Below are 15,853 nucleotides of genomic sequence, written 5' to 3'. Positions count from 1 at the left end.
GCTGTAGGGAAACAGGCATTCTCACACGTTGGTGGGAATGCAAAATGGAATATTTGGCAATATCTTAACAAAACTGCATACGTGGTTCTCTTTTATCCAGAAATCCCATTTCTAAGGATTTACCATGAAGTACACTCCCAACAAAAGGAAAATACATTTGCATAAGGTTATTATCTTCATTATTTCTAATCACAAAATATCGTAACCGCTTTTTGCCCGACATCTTAGCGAGGCCTCAGTGGTAGCAGCTGCCCTCCGAGCTTGAGATGCCCCCAAAGACGGCACGAAGAAAGATGCCAGAAAGTCGGCCACTAATGACAAAGACCCGGAGAACGACCTAAGGGCAAAGGCAAAAAGAAGAAGTGGTACAAAGGCAGAATTCAGGACAGGCTCAGGAACCTGGTCTTCGTAACAAGGCCACACGCGGCCACCTGGGAAGGAAGCTCGCGACCCCAGCTGTCGCCTCTGAGAGACGGAAGATTCACGCTTCCCTGGCCAGGCCAGCCAGTCAGCAGCTCCACAGGAAAAGACCTAGTGATGGCTTTTAAAACAGCTCAAGTAACTTACACGAGAAACACCAGAGGTGGAGACGCCCCAGCTGCTGGGACGATGCATGAGCGGTCCCACCAACTGCACATTTTGAAAAATGAAACTTTATTAAACCCAGTATATATGTACCTGAACCAACCTCAATGGCTGGTACATCAGAGGCTGATTAAGTAAAATATGGTATATCTACTAACGTCCTCTGTAGCTGTCAAAAAAAATATGGGAGCTTGAACTGAAATGGAATGATTTCTGGCATACTGTTAAGTGAAACAAACAAAATACAACAGACTACGTCTAGTATGTACTTCTGTATAAGAAAGAGAGGGAAGTAAGAAGATACATGTGTACCTGTACATGTGTACCTGTTTGCAATAAGAAAAACAGGAAGGACAAACAGAAGTCTACGACGTTATGAGCTACAGGAGGTGGGTGGGAGTGTGGGCAAGGGGGACTGAGGACGTGCCTTTCTGTACAGTGTTGACTTCCGGAAGCATGTAAACGTTTTACACAATAAAAAATAGTAAAGGTCAACGGGGATGAGGAAAAAAACTGAAGTAGATTACAAACAAAAATAAATGAAGCTATTTCTGGAAAAATAATATAACCACACTAAAACAAACCTGAACACAATACTCCGCACAACCTCGTTTAAAGACAAAGTACTGCAGACAAATACTGAACTCCAGGCGAAGGGCTTTTCTTCGGGCATATGCGGGTCAGCAATTCTGAGCCGACTTCCTCTATCCCGGGTGGGACAAGCGAGTAACAGAGGACGAGATGACCGTGCCCGCTCGCCAGCACAGACGACAACCCAGCATGGAACGGGGGACTGGCATGAACTCGGGGGCGGGGCGGTGGAGGGCACAAACTGGAGATGCTTTGTGTGAACTCACGGCTTTTAATTTACGGGTTTGTAAATGTGTATAAAAATCGAGGGAATTTGTGCACGTGTGAGTGTGGGTGGGAGGGTGTGTACGTATCGATAACACCAGGGTCTGCAGGCCAGCTCACGGCCTCCTCATTCTAGGCCAGTCACAGTAACGAGGGCTACCGAGGCAGACCACGACACTCCCCATTAATCCTGACCTTACCTCTCTAAAGGAAAAAGTGCCGAGAAAGACGGAGACCGTTCTCAGACCGGCTTGCGTCAGCCCAGGCTGGACAGCCATCCCGAGCTGATAAAGTCACAACATCCCTGCAAGGGACACGATGGCCCCTAGATAGGCAGCAGCCCTCCTCCTAACCTCCGGGCCCTCAGGAACAGTTCGCCCAGTTGCACACAGCAGGCCAGCGATAAACGCTCTTCCCTGTAACCTGACAGACGGACGCCCTCCAAGCAGCCAGACTGACTCTTTTCTCCAAGAAACAGGCAGACTCTTGAGTCTTCAAGACTCTTTTCCCTGAGACGTGCGGACAGGCCTTGGATTTTGCAGCCAGTTGGCCTGTTTCAGAAAGACTGCTCTCAATACCAACAATCTAAACTGAGATTATACTCGAGTATAAAATACAACACCGTGACTAAGGAAGGCCCTCTGTGCTTAGGGACAACAAAGCAGTAAACAGAAACTTCACATCACTGGAAAAGTCTCAGATGATAACCAACATGCTCTCCAAAAACACCATGTTTTTGCGGGCAAGCACCTTGACTACAGTCAGCACTAAACCCCCAGGGCCTGGCCCTGCCCGGGACACAGGGGCACTGAAATCTGCTGAATGACTGAAAGACAAGAGCCACATCATCCGTGAGCAGGCAGAGCTTCCGGAAAGCCTCAAGGGATGCCCGAGCACCACTGCTGTCCAACACAGAACTCTGAGGAAATACGGAAAAAAGACATACTGATTCCCCGACATCCTAAAAACAACAAAATAGCCAGTGTGTGGGCGGTCCCATCTTTACCACCATTAGCAAATTACAACTCACACGATGAAGAAAATATACTCTCACACTCTGGAAGGGAACCGGTGCTCCAGGTGGAGCCTTTTAGAAGTGCTGCTACTGGGAGAAGACAAAAAGGTGAGGCCCAGACGTGTCAGGTGAAGAACACACCCACCTGCAGCGCGTCATCAACCATGGTGAGTATGTACTGAACCGTCTGCTCTTTGGAGATGTGAGCCATCAGATTTATAAACGTCTTAGCACACTAGAAAAAAATGAAACGAACGTTAACCACTGTTTTCAAATGTGCAAACACAACATTTTAATGGAAGTTCATTAAAATATTATTTCTCTTGCCTAAACTAGGATGCAGTTATAGAAAATGCCTGCCTTTTACAAATACTGTGATGAAGTATGGGAGGACCATACTAGGGCTTGCATCAGTTTTTTAATAATTTCTAGTGACGTCAAAATGTTTACTATTTTTAAATAGACCTCGCCACTATCAACTCTTAATACCGTAAAGACTAAGTTACGTAGACAAATCTAATATCATCGTTCGTTTTGGGTTTTTCTGTCTGTTTTTCTGGTTTGGGGGTTCTGCTTTTACTAGGAAACAGCATAGCAGAGCCGCGCAAGTTCAGGAGCCCAGTACAGGCACTGCAGTCAGAAGGCTCTGCAGTCTCCGTCCTATGGTTTAACACCTACGTCACAGTCTCTCTGGAATTGAACAAAACTGGCGCCCACGATATGTCTCCTCCCAAATCTCCCAGGACTGCTGTGAGGATCAGGCTGAACTGCATACGGGCTCCTTCAGTCAATCAGGGCACCGTATCAGAAAATCTGACGGACGGCGGAGTTAGATGTTATTCTAGTGATAATACAAAGTAGAAAAAAAATTGCTTAAAAAACAGAAAAGTTAAGCAACTTTGAAAATACTGTATACTTTGAAACAGTAATTTCCATGCTAGGAATCTATTCTAATTCGAAAAAATTTTTCAGAAATGCAGAAAAGGATGGAGGAATAAACATACTCAATAGGACATTTTTTCCAAAATTAACAAAGAAAACTAGAGATCCCTCAAATGTCTTCCAATAAAAAAGTGTCTTTAGTTAAATTATGACGCCTACCTACAGTGGACTATCACATGGGCACTGAGAAAATTTCTAGAATGTCTAATGACACGGGGCGGTGTTCATGTTCCGATATCTGAACTGATCACCTGACTGCCTTCAGTCTGAAGCATCTCCTGCTTCTCCTCAGGACTTCTTTTCATTTCAAATCTTTGAATGAATTCGCAGTCTTCGGAAGAAATCATCTGCCCCCTAGAAAGAAAGAACCAGGTTTTCGTTCGGCAAGAGTTGAAGAGCCACTGGGAGCAAGGGATACAGGACGCCCTGCCTCTCCCCGCTCTCTGCGAGGGCCGACACCGGACCCTGGCGTCCCACGGCCCTGCGCCTGAGTCCGGCCACACCACCTACTGCTCATGGGCCTCCCAGGCCCTGACCGGAGCTAATTTACCTGCAAAATGGGAACAAGAACCACATGCCTTTAAGGGGCGGAACTGAGGATGAAATCATTCACATGTGGCTATAGCACAGGGCCGGGTCCACAGGAAACACTCACTAAAATGCCACCTCTGGGCCTTCTCCAAGTCTCAGCCTATCTCCGTCCCAAGCCAATTTACTTGGCCATCTAAGTTATCAGGACAAAACCCTTGTATACAACTTTCTGCAATCATTTCCTCCAGCATATTCTTTCCCTTCAGACCCAGAAAAATGTGACCAAATCCTCTCTGGAAACATCCCATCCTGCCAGCAATCAGCCCGCACTCCGCCTTCTTTCCCCTCCGCAGTGCTAACTCACAGTCTGAACTCCAGGCTGACCTCTCACAGCCCTACTCACGGATCACATATATGACACAGGCGCTCCACACCCCCCAGGGGCAGGACTGAGGGCACGAATGTATACCCCCCACACACTCTATCCCCCAGCCAGCCTGATGGGACGATGCAAGCAAAAGCAGACCCTGTGCCCTGTTTCCATTAAGACTAGGCACCTCACATATCACAGTTGGTCAGGAGAAAATGCACTCTGCACCCCAGGCTAGACCAAGATAACGACGCCAAGCTGTCTGGTTCCAGCCCCAAAATAAATGAAGTCTTTTTTCATAAACCTGAACTTCCTAGCTCAGACTAATTTACCCCCAAATTTGGCTATGCTGACATGTAAAAGCATGCCATACCTTTTTAAATAGGATGATCATACGAAAAAGATGCAGCTTCTCTACCATTGAGAAAGTGCACTATGAAGGTTATACTTGGTAATCTTGAAATTTTGCAGCTTTCTTTTGTGTTTTTATTTGGCAAGCCATTCCTTCTGAAGTCTAACTTCCTTGCATTTGTCCCAAGGAACCTTTTTTTTGCTTTCTGTGTTTAAAGTATTTCACCTGTACTCTTCCTCTGACAGTCCCACAATCTAACAGGTCATGGACTCCGGCCCCTTCTGTGAGGAGCCAAGTCTGCTCGGGCCCCGTCCTCACAATTCTTCCCCCTGACATTACCCTCCTCCCCACCTCCCTGCCGCTGGGGTGGCTCAGCCCGATGGCCCCGGTCCAACGGGTTTGCTGCTTCCAATCCAACCCTCCTCCACATCCCTCTGACCTACACTGCCAGGCAGCTTTGTCAAACACCCTCCCTGGCTGCTTTACTCCTTTCATTTGGTCAGACTGTGAACTTGAAAGGCGGTTCTACCTAGCACCTAGGCAGAGGCTTTCAACAAAAACTTTTTCAATCAGTTGACTCATTAAAACCTATATGAGCACATCCATGTTACTTAACCTACGTGAGCAGCTGTCTACTCATCTTTAAAATGAGGATAGAAAACTTACTTCACAGAATTGCTATGAAATTACCATGAAACAATATGTGACTGACCAAGTACGTTACTTCTTTTCCCAAAAGCTTGTCTCCACCGCACCCCTCCAAGTCCTCTGCTCATTCATGATCTAGTCAGCCAGTATTAGCTGCCAGCCAGCTATGTGCCAGACACTTTACAGAATAGGCCACACAGCAATGAACTAGACATCCCTCCCTCCGTGAGCTCACATTCCAGCGCAGAAACCAGAAAATACACAAGCACAAAAGCAAATACTTTTTAAAATAAATACACACACACATATCATCATAATGCCAGGATTCTAAAAGTTTATTTTAAAAAAAAACTAAAGCTAGGTAGGGAGGAAAGGACATATTTTAGCTGGATTAGAGAAGGCCTTCCTGAGGTCACCTGCACAGACACCTGAATGAAGGGAGTTAATGAACCAAGTGATCCAGGAGGAACTCCACAGACAGAAGTGCAAGTCCAAGGACGCTGGGGCAGCAGGGAGCTGGCTGTGTGAGAAGAGCAGGAACGCACAGCAGCTGCGGGCCAGGGCCCTGGGCCATGAGCTGAGCTACACTGTTTCTTAATTGAAGTCCAGTTGATTTACAATGTCATGTTAGTTTCAGGTATACAGCAAAGTGACTCAGATATATATATATATATAATCTAAATCTATAAAGAGAGAGTAAAATCTATATTTATATATCTATATATATATATATATATATAGAGAGAGAGAGAGAGAGACAGAGAGAGAGAGAGAGAGAGGGAGATTCTTTTTCAGCTTCTTTTCCCTTATAGGTTATTACAAAATATGGAGCATAGTTCCCTGTGCTCCATAGCAGATCCCTGTGGGTCTGATCCACACTGTCTGAAATGACTCTCACTGCCCTGTTAAAACTGTACCTCCTGGGAACAGTGACAGCAGAGACCCCCGGCCAGGACCCGTGAGCACGTGTGAGATGCAGGCAGCCTGCTCCAGGCGGCAGCGGGGCACCTGGAGAGAGGCGGTCAGACCGGGGACAGGGCCTGGATGTGCGGACCTGGGCCTGGACGGGATGTGGGCTGTCAGGGACAAGAAGAGAGGAGACGACTCCTAGGTGTTTGGCCTACAGAGCTGGCGCGCGTGGGTGCCACACTCCGGCCTGCAGCAGCCTGGGCGGGGCTCCACAAGCCGACCCGAAGCTCCCCGAGCCCTGCGCATCCTTCTGAGTCTCCACTCCCCGCCCGGAGGCTCCTTCCCTCTCGGCAGCTCCAGCTCCTCTGCCCTGCCCGTGACTCCCACAGGTATCTTCATGTGCTCCCTGAGGACATCCCCAGTGCTGCTGGGTGATGATTCGTTCCCTCCTTTTGTTATCTGGGAAAACTTGACATATGTCTCCATTTTAATGCTTACCACAATTCATTATTTAATTTTTCAGTTAAAGGTTTGCTTCCTCATTAAACTTTAAACTCGAGAGGAAGGACACTATTTTAACTCTTGCATCCTCAGGACAGTTTTACTGGATTCCAGTTTGACCGGAATAGCCACACCCATTCGTTTACGGACTGCCTACCTGAATGATTAAGAAGTTTAATCACATGTAAATACACTTTAAGGAACGGGCCTTCCACAGTAACATGTTAATGTGTGAGAGATATCGGCCTTTGACACTGGGCGATTCTCCCACAGGTTTTACTCTATCAGAAAACAATGTGGCAACAGATTCACTGATAACTCATGGGTCCCGCCCAGCCCCCAACAAGCTGTGAGCACTCCGGGGGTGGGGGAAGGACATCTCACCCCCACTAGTGTCCCCACAGCCAGCTCAACAGAGGCACACGGCTGACATGTGGGGAGCATCTGTGAACAGATGTACAGAGTAGATGGCTTCTATAAAGGAAACCCACGAGCTGGACAACAGAATAAAGGACCGAATCAGGAAAACAGGGAGACTATGACTTAGGTAGTGGGGAGGGCTTGGAACAGCAGGAGCAGAAGAGAAAGCAACTGAAAATCTCCCTGTAACTAGGAACGCTCCAAATGCCAGTGCGAGGGAATGCCTGCCCGTCAGCCGGCGCTTTGTGATCAAGTTCAATATTATTCTATTTAGTTTATAAACAGTCAGGCTTTATAAACATGAAACTCCTTGTCTTTTAGTCTAAACACACTCTGAACTAAGATTAGGAAACAGAGCTCAAAATCCTCCTTTCACAGGGGACTTGGGCAATTACACAGACACCGATGACCAGAGAAAACATCAGAAAGTCCCTCTTGCTCCTGCCCTTGAATCTGTGGCCTCACCATCATCCACCCCCTTAGACTGGGAAACCAGAAGTCATCCTAGATACTTTTTCACCCACATACATCAAACTGATCACTAAGATTTTCTCCAGTCTCTCCAATTCTAGCCATTCCCACAACCTGAATACTGCTCTAACCTGTCCCTAGCTCCAGGCTTTTTATCCACAAATCTACCCTCTACACTGACGGAAGAACAATCCAACCAGAAGGCAAACGTGATTATCTAACTCCTGCATAGAACTATCAGTTATTTCTAATTCCTCCAACAGTGAATTTAAAACTGTGTTCCTTGGGCCCAGAAATAGACCCCTAAACATATGGTCAACTGATCTCCAAATGATCAATTTATATATCTGACTTCCTTACTAGATTACGAGTTTATCTTTTTGTAGCCCCAAAGTCTGGAAATAATGCCTCAAACTTGGCAGGTGGTTATTAAATGTGTGAGGAGTAACTAAGTTAACAGAAATAAATGGGATCATTTTTGTACACTGCATATACCTCTTAGAACAAAGCAAACTGCTAAATATAAAACTAAAGCTTTCCCATTTGTTTTTCAAAATATGCATGCAAATCTTAACTGAATTTCCTTAATAACTCACTGTTATGAATATACCAAAATAAACAGATATGAAGTAAAGTCAACATGATAAAGTATGGTCAAGGATAAAGGAACACTCACTTTAAGATAAGTAGAGAACACCCACGTGCTAAATCTTAACACACACAAGGAGGGGGAAAGAACTAAAATTTATTGAATGTATTCAACACACCAGTGCCTGTATTCAACTGTGATAATGCTTCAAATACATGATTTCAGCAACGCTCCCATGGGATATGTATCCCCATTTCACATTTACTTTAGTGAACCTCAGAGGAGTTAAGGGATTTGCCGAAGATCAGCAAACGAGTAGACACAAGAACCAGAATTCAAACCCAAGTCTTGAAACGCACACGCCTGCTCTCTTTGCTCGCTGTCTGAGCCCTTCTGCAACACCACCCATCCCCACGCTGATCACCAAGGCATACGGGGCGGGGAGTCGGGCAGGCTCTGCCCGTCATCCTCTTCCTCCCTCCAGGGCCTGAACACTCCTCCAAACAGTACCATCCGAACAGTACCACTTTCCAGGCAGAGAAGGTCAAAAGTGCTGTGGCCAGTGCTGCCTCCCAACTAGAGCGCCGAGCTGTTTCCATCACACTAAGCTGTCTCCCTGTGACAGCTAGTTATTCTAAGGAGGAAGTGTTTTCTTCCACATTTATTAGTATTTTTCCAGTATTTCTCTCACAGAAGCATGACCATGAAAAAGTCTGAAGCAAAGGCACATGATTACCCATGATTCACAACAAATCAGCACTTACTGAAGGTAGGACTGCCAGTTCACTTTGTTCGCACGAACTTCTGCCGCCTTGGCAGCAATGATGTTGGTTGGAACGGCAGCATCCACGGCGCCCCGGATATCCATCTTGGTCATCTAAATTTATGGTCTTGAATGTTTTTCTGCGGACCTTCAATTTTGATGCAAGGTAAAACCAGAATACAAGGTGTGATTGTTTTTTAACAACTACTACTATTATTATTAGCAATAGCATCATTATCACCTTAATCTCTACAAGCAGTCAACTCAAATACTAAATATCCTAAATATTAAATAGTTATGCCATTATATTTCAAATCTTGTCCCGTTATGCACTGTTCTCTATAGGTTTTTACTTTTCCAGGAAAGGTTTTCTAATTATTGGCACCAATATCGCAGTAAGATTTTTAAAGTAACCATTTAAGATACTGAATTAAGAAACCATGCTTAGAATAGGCACACAAAATAGGAAAGTATTTTAAATGTATACAGTTGAGATCAACTTTCCTCTTCTGACAGAGAAAAAATAAGAACCAAGAACCTGCATAGTACAGATAGGACCAATTATTTTATTTACATTTACTAAACATCATTTTAAAGTGGCATATGAAAAACCTACATGTCCTTTCTAACATTATTTACTCAAATTAAAACACCCAAAGTGGGAATGCAGTATCTTAGAAGACAGAGCTTTCTTTTTTCAATCAAAATTCACAGCAGCTTCAAAATCAATATTGGGAGAATTTTTTGAAACAAATAAAGATTACAGTTTAGGCTCAGCCAACGAGAGACTGGTCTGATAATATGATCCTACAATAATGAGCTTTTAAGTAATTCTCACTCCTAAACTTAAAAATAAAAGCTTAAGCCTGATTTTACCACGACACAAAATATAAGTTCCGGTTTACAAAATATAAGCTCATAGTTACGACCACAAAGAAGCTTAAACCACACCCCAAATTCTATTCCAGGATCCCAATGACCTTCGTCAGTTTGGAAGTAACCTCTACACCTGAGGATGTGCTGCATGAACAAACACGGGCAATGCAGACTGGCTGGGCCCAGGTGAAAACAGACGCCGTCCAGGCCAAGCTGGAACCTGGAATCAAGCGGGCTCAGCTGCAGCGGCCCCTCCTGCGGCGGCTGAAGGTGCCTCAGGGCGGTCACCTAGGTCCCTGAACAACTCGAACCCCCAGCCGGCCAGGGCCGCGGCCCAATCCTGGGGAAAGCACACCTTTCACCCGTCCACCCTCTCTCCCCTGCCCTTCCCTGCGGGGAAGGCTCCACCGTTTCGAAAACCCCGCTGAGGCCCGGAAGGCAAGAAATCGGGGAACCGGGGCCGGAGGAGGGCAGGCGGCGCCTGGGCCGCAGAACCCAGCGCGCTCCAGGGAAGCGGAGAAAACGCAAGCTAGCCCCGCCGGGGTCGGGGTAGGAGTCGGGGACCGGAGCTGGGGCCGCAGACGGCACGACCCGAGCGCGGCCTCACCCAGAGAACCCGCGGGACCGTCCAACGCACCCCAAGGCGGCGGGAAGATGCGGCGGTCCGGAGTCGGGAATGCCGCCGTGCTGGGGCGCCGAGTCGGGTCTCCTGCCGAGTCCGGAGGCCTGAGCAGCGGCGGGGACGCGGCGCCACAAAGCGAGAGCGAATCGGAACCGAGCGGACGTTAAGGGCCTTACAGGCAGGAGGAAGCCGCAGCGGCCGCAGTGGAATGACAGGAGCGCCGGTCACGTGAGCCGAGGCACGTGACCGCCCGAAAGGCGGAGGCCGGGAGGGCCCAAAACAGCCAGAGGAGCGCCCTGCGCGCAAGAGGGTTTCTCTGAGCGCGGGGCTGGGGGACGGGCCGGACAGGCGGCGACCCCGCACCCCGAGACCCGGCGTCCCCGGGGACGGGGTCCGAGGGGGAGGGCCGGGCCGAAACTCATCTAGCTCAACCGGCATTCTGAAAAGTTCAATTTAGTGCTTTGAAATCGGTTGACTTTCATTTGGGTTTGACAAGTCAGTGAAGCAGGCGTTCTTATTCCGAGTCTCAATATGAAACTGATGCTGAGACATGGGTCAGAAAAGTTATCTTGCCCTGGGCTTCCCTGGTGGCGCAGTGGTTGAGAGTCCGCCTGCCGAGGCAGGGGACACGGGTTCGCGCCCCGGTCCGGGAGGATCCCACATGCCGCAGAGCGGCTGGGCCCGTGAGCCATGGCCGCTGAGCCTGCGCGTCCGGAGACTGTGCTCCGCAACGGGAGAAGCCACAACAGTGAGAGGCCCGCGTACCGCAAAAAAAAAAAAAAAAAAGTTATCTTGCCCTAGGGCTGCAGATTTAGCGAACAGTGGATGTTCCATGCCACAGCTGCAATTATACTAGAAAAACAAAACAACAACAAAACTATTCCTGTTTAATTAAAATTCAAATTTAATAGCACCCTGTATTTTTCTGAAAACCCCGTTTTGAGCCGAAGTTTTCCCCAGTCCAGACCTCGGCTTCCCTCTTTGTCTTAAGATAGTAATGAGTAACGCTACACTGCAACTAGTGAGCGGGTATAATATAATAGCATACTGTTTTTGATAACTGCTGAAAGGGATTTGTAGGTATAACCAATACATTTCTCCTACAAATGTTAAATTTAGGTCAAGTTTTGAAAACAAAACTAATATTATACACTGATTACAAATAAACACAGTAGGAGTAGTATATAATATTGTATTCTTTTTCTATTGCTGCTGTAACAAATTGCCACAGATTTACTGGCTTAAAGCAACACAAATATATTATCTTACAGTTCTCTAGGGCAGAAGTCTGAGGCGGGTGTCACTGGGCTGCGGATGTTTGGCTGGGCTGAGTCCTCCACGCCGCTGCCCAGGCTCTAGAAGAGAATCCATCTCCTTGCCTTCTTCGGCTTCCTCTAGGAGTTGCATGGATTAACAGTCCATCAGCTTCCACGCACTCTGAGACGTTTATGCTCTTAGATGCAAGTCTCTCCATCCTGCCTGTTACACTGACCCTTTAGGAAATGTCCTTATACTTGGGAATAATGCAAAATAAATACACATTTGTCAATAAGTACTTTACTCACCTTTAACAAATTGTAAAATTCTTTTCTCATACAAACTCTCCTTCCTGCAATCTCCAGGACACTGCTTTACACAGAATTCCAGGGAATGCCAGTCAATGCTGCAGTTCCACTAGATGTACACACACACACACACACACACACACACACACACACACACACACCCTCAAATATGAAAAAATGTTTACTAGGATCTCAGGAGCACTGTGTGTGCAATGTTTTATTAGGAGACTTACTTAGATAAAAATCATTAACCAATTAAACTTAAGAAGATGAAAGAACATTCATACAAATAAATTTTAAGTAGAAAGAAGTTTCTGAAAGGGAGAATGTTTACAAGTGTGGGGAAAGTGCTATGAGAATTTAACAAATGTTCAAAGGAAACGTTTCCTCCAATGTTTGACACCAGGATAGAAGATGCAGAAATGAGAGTGGGGAAGTGAGGAAAAGGCTGGTGGACCTAAATGACATCCTTAAAGAGAAACGCAAACGATTTGGTTTGCAGGGTGGTGCAGAGCCATGGTTTCCGGCCCCAGGGTATGGAGATGTGGAGGCTGGTCCCACTGTACTATCGCACGTAGCCCTTGGACACATCACCTGATATCCCACGCATGTTTCCCCACCCACAAAATGAAGACGATGGGAATGAGGACAAGACACTCTTGATGGTCCCTTCCAGCTCCGGAAATCGCACAGGTCAATTTGAGTCTACTGATACCACCTATTCCATTTTCGTTCTGAGAATCCAGAACCAAATACCAGATCCTTAGACCCTCAGATTTTCAGTATATTCCCAGGGTTGGGCAACCATCACTGCAATCAGTGTAATAACATTTTTCATCTCCCCTAAGAGAGACCTCTTACTCATTAGCAGTCATTCTCCATCTCTCCCCAGACCCTCCTACCCTAGGCAACCACTCATCTATCAGTATGTTCTGTATCTCTAGATTTGCCTGTCTGGACATTTTCTTATACATGGACTTACACAATATGTGGTCTTTTGTAACTGGCTCTTCCCACGTAACATAATGTCCAAGGTTCATTCATGTGGCGGTACGTATCAGCACTTCATTCCTTTTTATGGCTGAATAATATTCCATTGTGTGGATATACCTCACTTTGTCTATCTGCTCACCAGTTGACGGGCGTGTGGGTTGATTCCAATTACTGGACATTTGCTTGTCTTTGGTGAACATGTTTCACTTCTCTTGCTTCAGTGCATATCTACAAGGGAATTGCTGCCACCAAACTGTTTTCCAAAGTGGTTGCGTCATTCTACACTCCCACCAGAAGTGTATGAGAGTCCCGGTTGGTCCGCATCCTCATAACACTTGCGATGGTCTGTCTTTTTTATTAAAGCCAACCTGTTGGGTGTGATGTGGTATCTCATTAGTGATTTTGACTTGCATTTCCCCAATGGCTAAAGATGTTGAGCATCTTTTCATACGCTTTTTGGTCACTTGCATGTCTTCTTTTGAGAAATGTCTATTTAGACAATTCACCCATTTCTAGTTGTTTTTTCTAAGAGCTCTTTTTATATTCTGGATACAAGTCCCTTATTATGTATGTATGATTTGCCATATTTTCCCCTATTTTGTGGGTGTCTTTTCACTTTCTTCATGATGTCCTTTGAAGAGCAAACGTTTTTTATTTTGATGAAGTCAAGTTTACCTATTTTTTTCTTTCGTCACTTGCGCTTTTGGTATTGAACCTAAGAAGGCTTTGCCTAATCCAAGGTCACAAATATTTTCTCCTATGTTTTCGTTCAAGAATGTTATAGTCTTCACTCTTATATTTTGGTCTATGATTCATTTTGAGTTCAGTTTTTTAAAAAACTATTTATTTATTTTTGGCTGTGTTGGGTCTTCATTGCTGCTCGCGGGTTTTCTCTAGTTGTGGCGAGCGGGGGCTACTCTTCGTTGTGGTGTGCGGGCTTCTCATTGCGGTGGCTTCTCTTGTTGCAGAGCACGGGCTCTAGGCTCACGGGCTTCAGTAATTGTGGCACGCGGGCTCAGCAGTTGTGGCACACGGGCTTCAGTAGTTGTGGCTCGCGGGCTCTAGAGCGCAGGCTCAGTAGTCGTGGCGCACGGGCTTAGTTGCTCCGCAGCATGTGGGATCTTCCCAGACCAGGGCTCGAACCCATGCACCCTGCTTGGCAGGCAGATTCTTAACCACTGCACCACCAGGGAAGTCCAAGTTCAGTTTTTAATGTGGTGTGAGGTCCAACTTAATTTTTATGCCTGAGGCCATCCCGTTGTTCCAGCACCATTTGCAGAAAAGACAGTTCTTTCCCAATTGAATTGTCTTGGCACCTTTGTCAAAAATAACTGACCATAAATGTGTGGGTTCATTTCTGGACTCTCAATCCTATTACGTTGATCTATGTGTCTATCCTTATGCCAGCACCCCAGTCTTAGTTACTGTAGCTTTGTAGTGATTTTTCAAATTGAGAAGTGTGAACTCTCTAACTCTGTTCTAATTTTTTAGATTGTTTTGGATATTCTGGGTCCCTTACAATCTCATATAAATTTTAGAATCAGCTTGGTCAATTTCTGCAAAAACGGGAGCTGGGGTGTTGCTGGGGATTGTGTTAGTTTTGTATGTCAGTTTTGTGGGCCTGGGGTCATTTTATAGAGGAAACTTCTCCAGTTCGTAGTCCCTAGTAATACATACCTGGGATCCTTACCTCTGTGCACCCCCAGAGCCAGCAGAGGCTACTTGGGCATTAGACACCGTTTGAGAAAAAGGTATCACGGTCTGTCTATTTGCACTCTGTTTAATAATCTTATATTTATAAAGCACTTTACAAATAGGAAGTATGACGTAGAAGCCAAGTCTCGGCTTACTCATTAGAGGACTAGTTACCACCTAAGAAAATCACTTCAATTAATTCTATATGACCTAAGTAAAAAGTGTAATAATCCTTGGGCTTAAGTTTGGGTATGAGTTTAGCACACATTTCCGTCCACAAAGCTGACTGCTACTAAAGTGACCTTTTAAGAGACCTAGATAGATCAGGTGGCTCCTCTGCCTCTTGAGTGTATAGCCCCAAATTGTCAAGTATCACACACTATGAACACAGAATTTTGCCACGCAATCTATTTCCTTTATCATGATATACTAAGCAATATATCACTTGAATCATATGTCTTTCCGTTTTGATTTAGCATTCAATTTGAATTAGGAATACACTGCTACCTGTAGAGGGCAGTCATAACATACCTGGATGCTCAAAATCAGAGGCTCGTCCTGGAGTAGAGCTAACACTCTGTGGATAAACTGCTGACCCACAACACAGATAATCCTCTTGCTTCAGTTGATGTGACTCTGCAGGGAGGCCCCCAGCAGACTGAGCGACAGACCAGCACCAGCCAAAGGAAGAGAAATAGAGTGGACCCTGGGCTGGTGGTGTTAAAATCAAGCTACAGGACTCATTTGGAGCCTTTATTGTAAAAACATGCCTAGGCTTTCCCCAGACAACCAAGAAGACCTCCAGAAACATTTCTCCAGACCATCTACGCAGATACAATTTCTGCTGCCGCCTAGGGCTGAGGACTATAATGCGAACATTCATCAAACCGTGGAAAATGAAGGAGGCACCATGGCCAGGCACAATGTCAAGGTAAGACCATCTCCACAGTCCGTGACCTTTCTTGACAAGGAAAGGGTTTATCCAGAAAGAATATAAAACCATAAGCTTTAGTGACAGTGCTCACTTTATCTTATTGATGATTTATCAAAAATGCTTCCAGGGCTTCCCTGGTGGCGCAGCGGTTGGGAGTCCGCCTGCCGATGCGGGGGACGCGGGTTCGTGCCCCGGTCCGGGAGGATCCCACGTGCCG

General features: G+C 46.0%; 2 protein-coding genes across 7 annotated transcripts in view; one reads left to right on the top strand and one right to left on the bottom strand.

The window, feature by feature from the left end:
* ATP6V1H (ATPase H+ transporting V1 subunit H) overlaps positions 1–10,671 on the bottom strand; it is a 64,302-nt gene extending 53,631 nt beyond the window's left edge. For 3 of the 4 annotated variants that reach the window (XM_007105243.4, XM_007105244.3, XM_028500425.2), the window contains exons 1-4: positions 10,465–10,671; positions 8,953–9,099; positions 3,649–3,751; positions 2,601–2,690 (exon numbers count right to left, since the gene is read on the bottom strand). In XM_007105243.4, coding sequence (XP_007105305.1) covers positions 2,601–2,690; positions 3,649–3,751; positions 8,953–9,065 — 306 coding nt within the window. In that variant the 5' untranslated portion in view covers positions 9,066–9,099; positions 10,465–10,671. Of the gene's footprint in view, positions 1–2,600; positions 2,691–3,648; positions 3,752–8,952; positions 9,100–10,434 lie in introns of all 4 variants that reach the window. The other variant, XM_028500423.2, reaches the window with a different exon arrangement.
* A 4,797-nt stretch (positions 10,672–15,468) lies between these two features.
* RGS20 (regulator of G protein signaling 20) overlaps positions 15,469–15,853 on the top strand; it is a 77,092-nt gene continuing 76,707 nt past the window's right edge. For 2 of the 3 annotated variants that reach the window (XM_007105247.1, XM_024127059.2), the window contains exon 1: positions 15,469–15,633. In XM_007105247.1, the coding sequence (XP_007105309.1) occupies positions 15,469–15,633 (165 nt within the window). Of the gene's footprint in view, positions 15,642–15,853 lie in introns of all 3 variants that reach the window. The other variant, XM_024127060.1, reaches the window with a different exon arrangement.

Source organism: Physeter macrocephalus, chromosome 15 (genome assembly GCF_002837175.3).
Source record: "Physeter macrocephalus isolate SW-GA chromosome 15, ASM283717v5, whole genome shotgun sequence".
Taxonomy (NCBI): domain Eukaryota; kingdom Metazoa; phylum Chordata; class Mammalia; order Artiodactyla; family Physeteridae; genus Physeter; species Physeter macrocephalus.
Note: the sequence above shows the minus strand (reverse complement) of the source record. Positions and strands in the feature narration are given on the sequence as shown.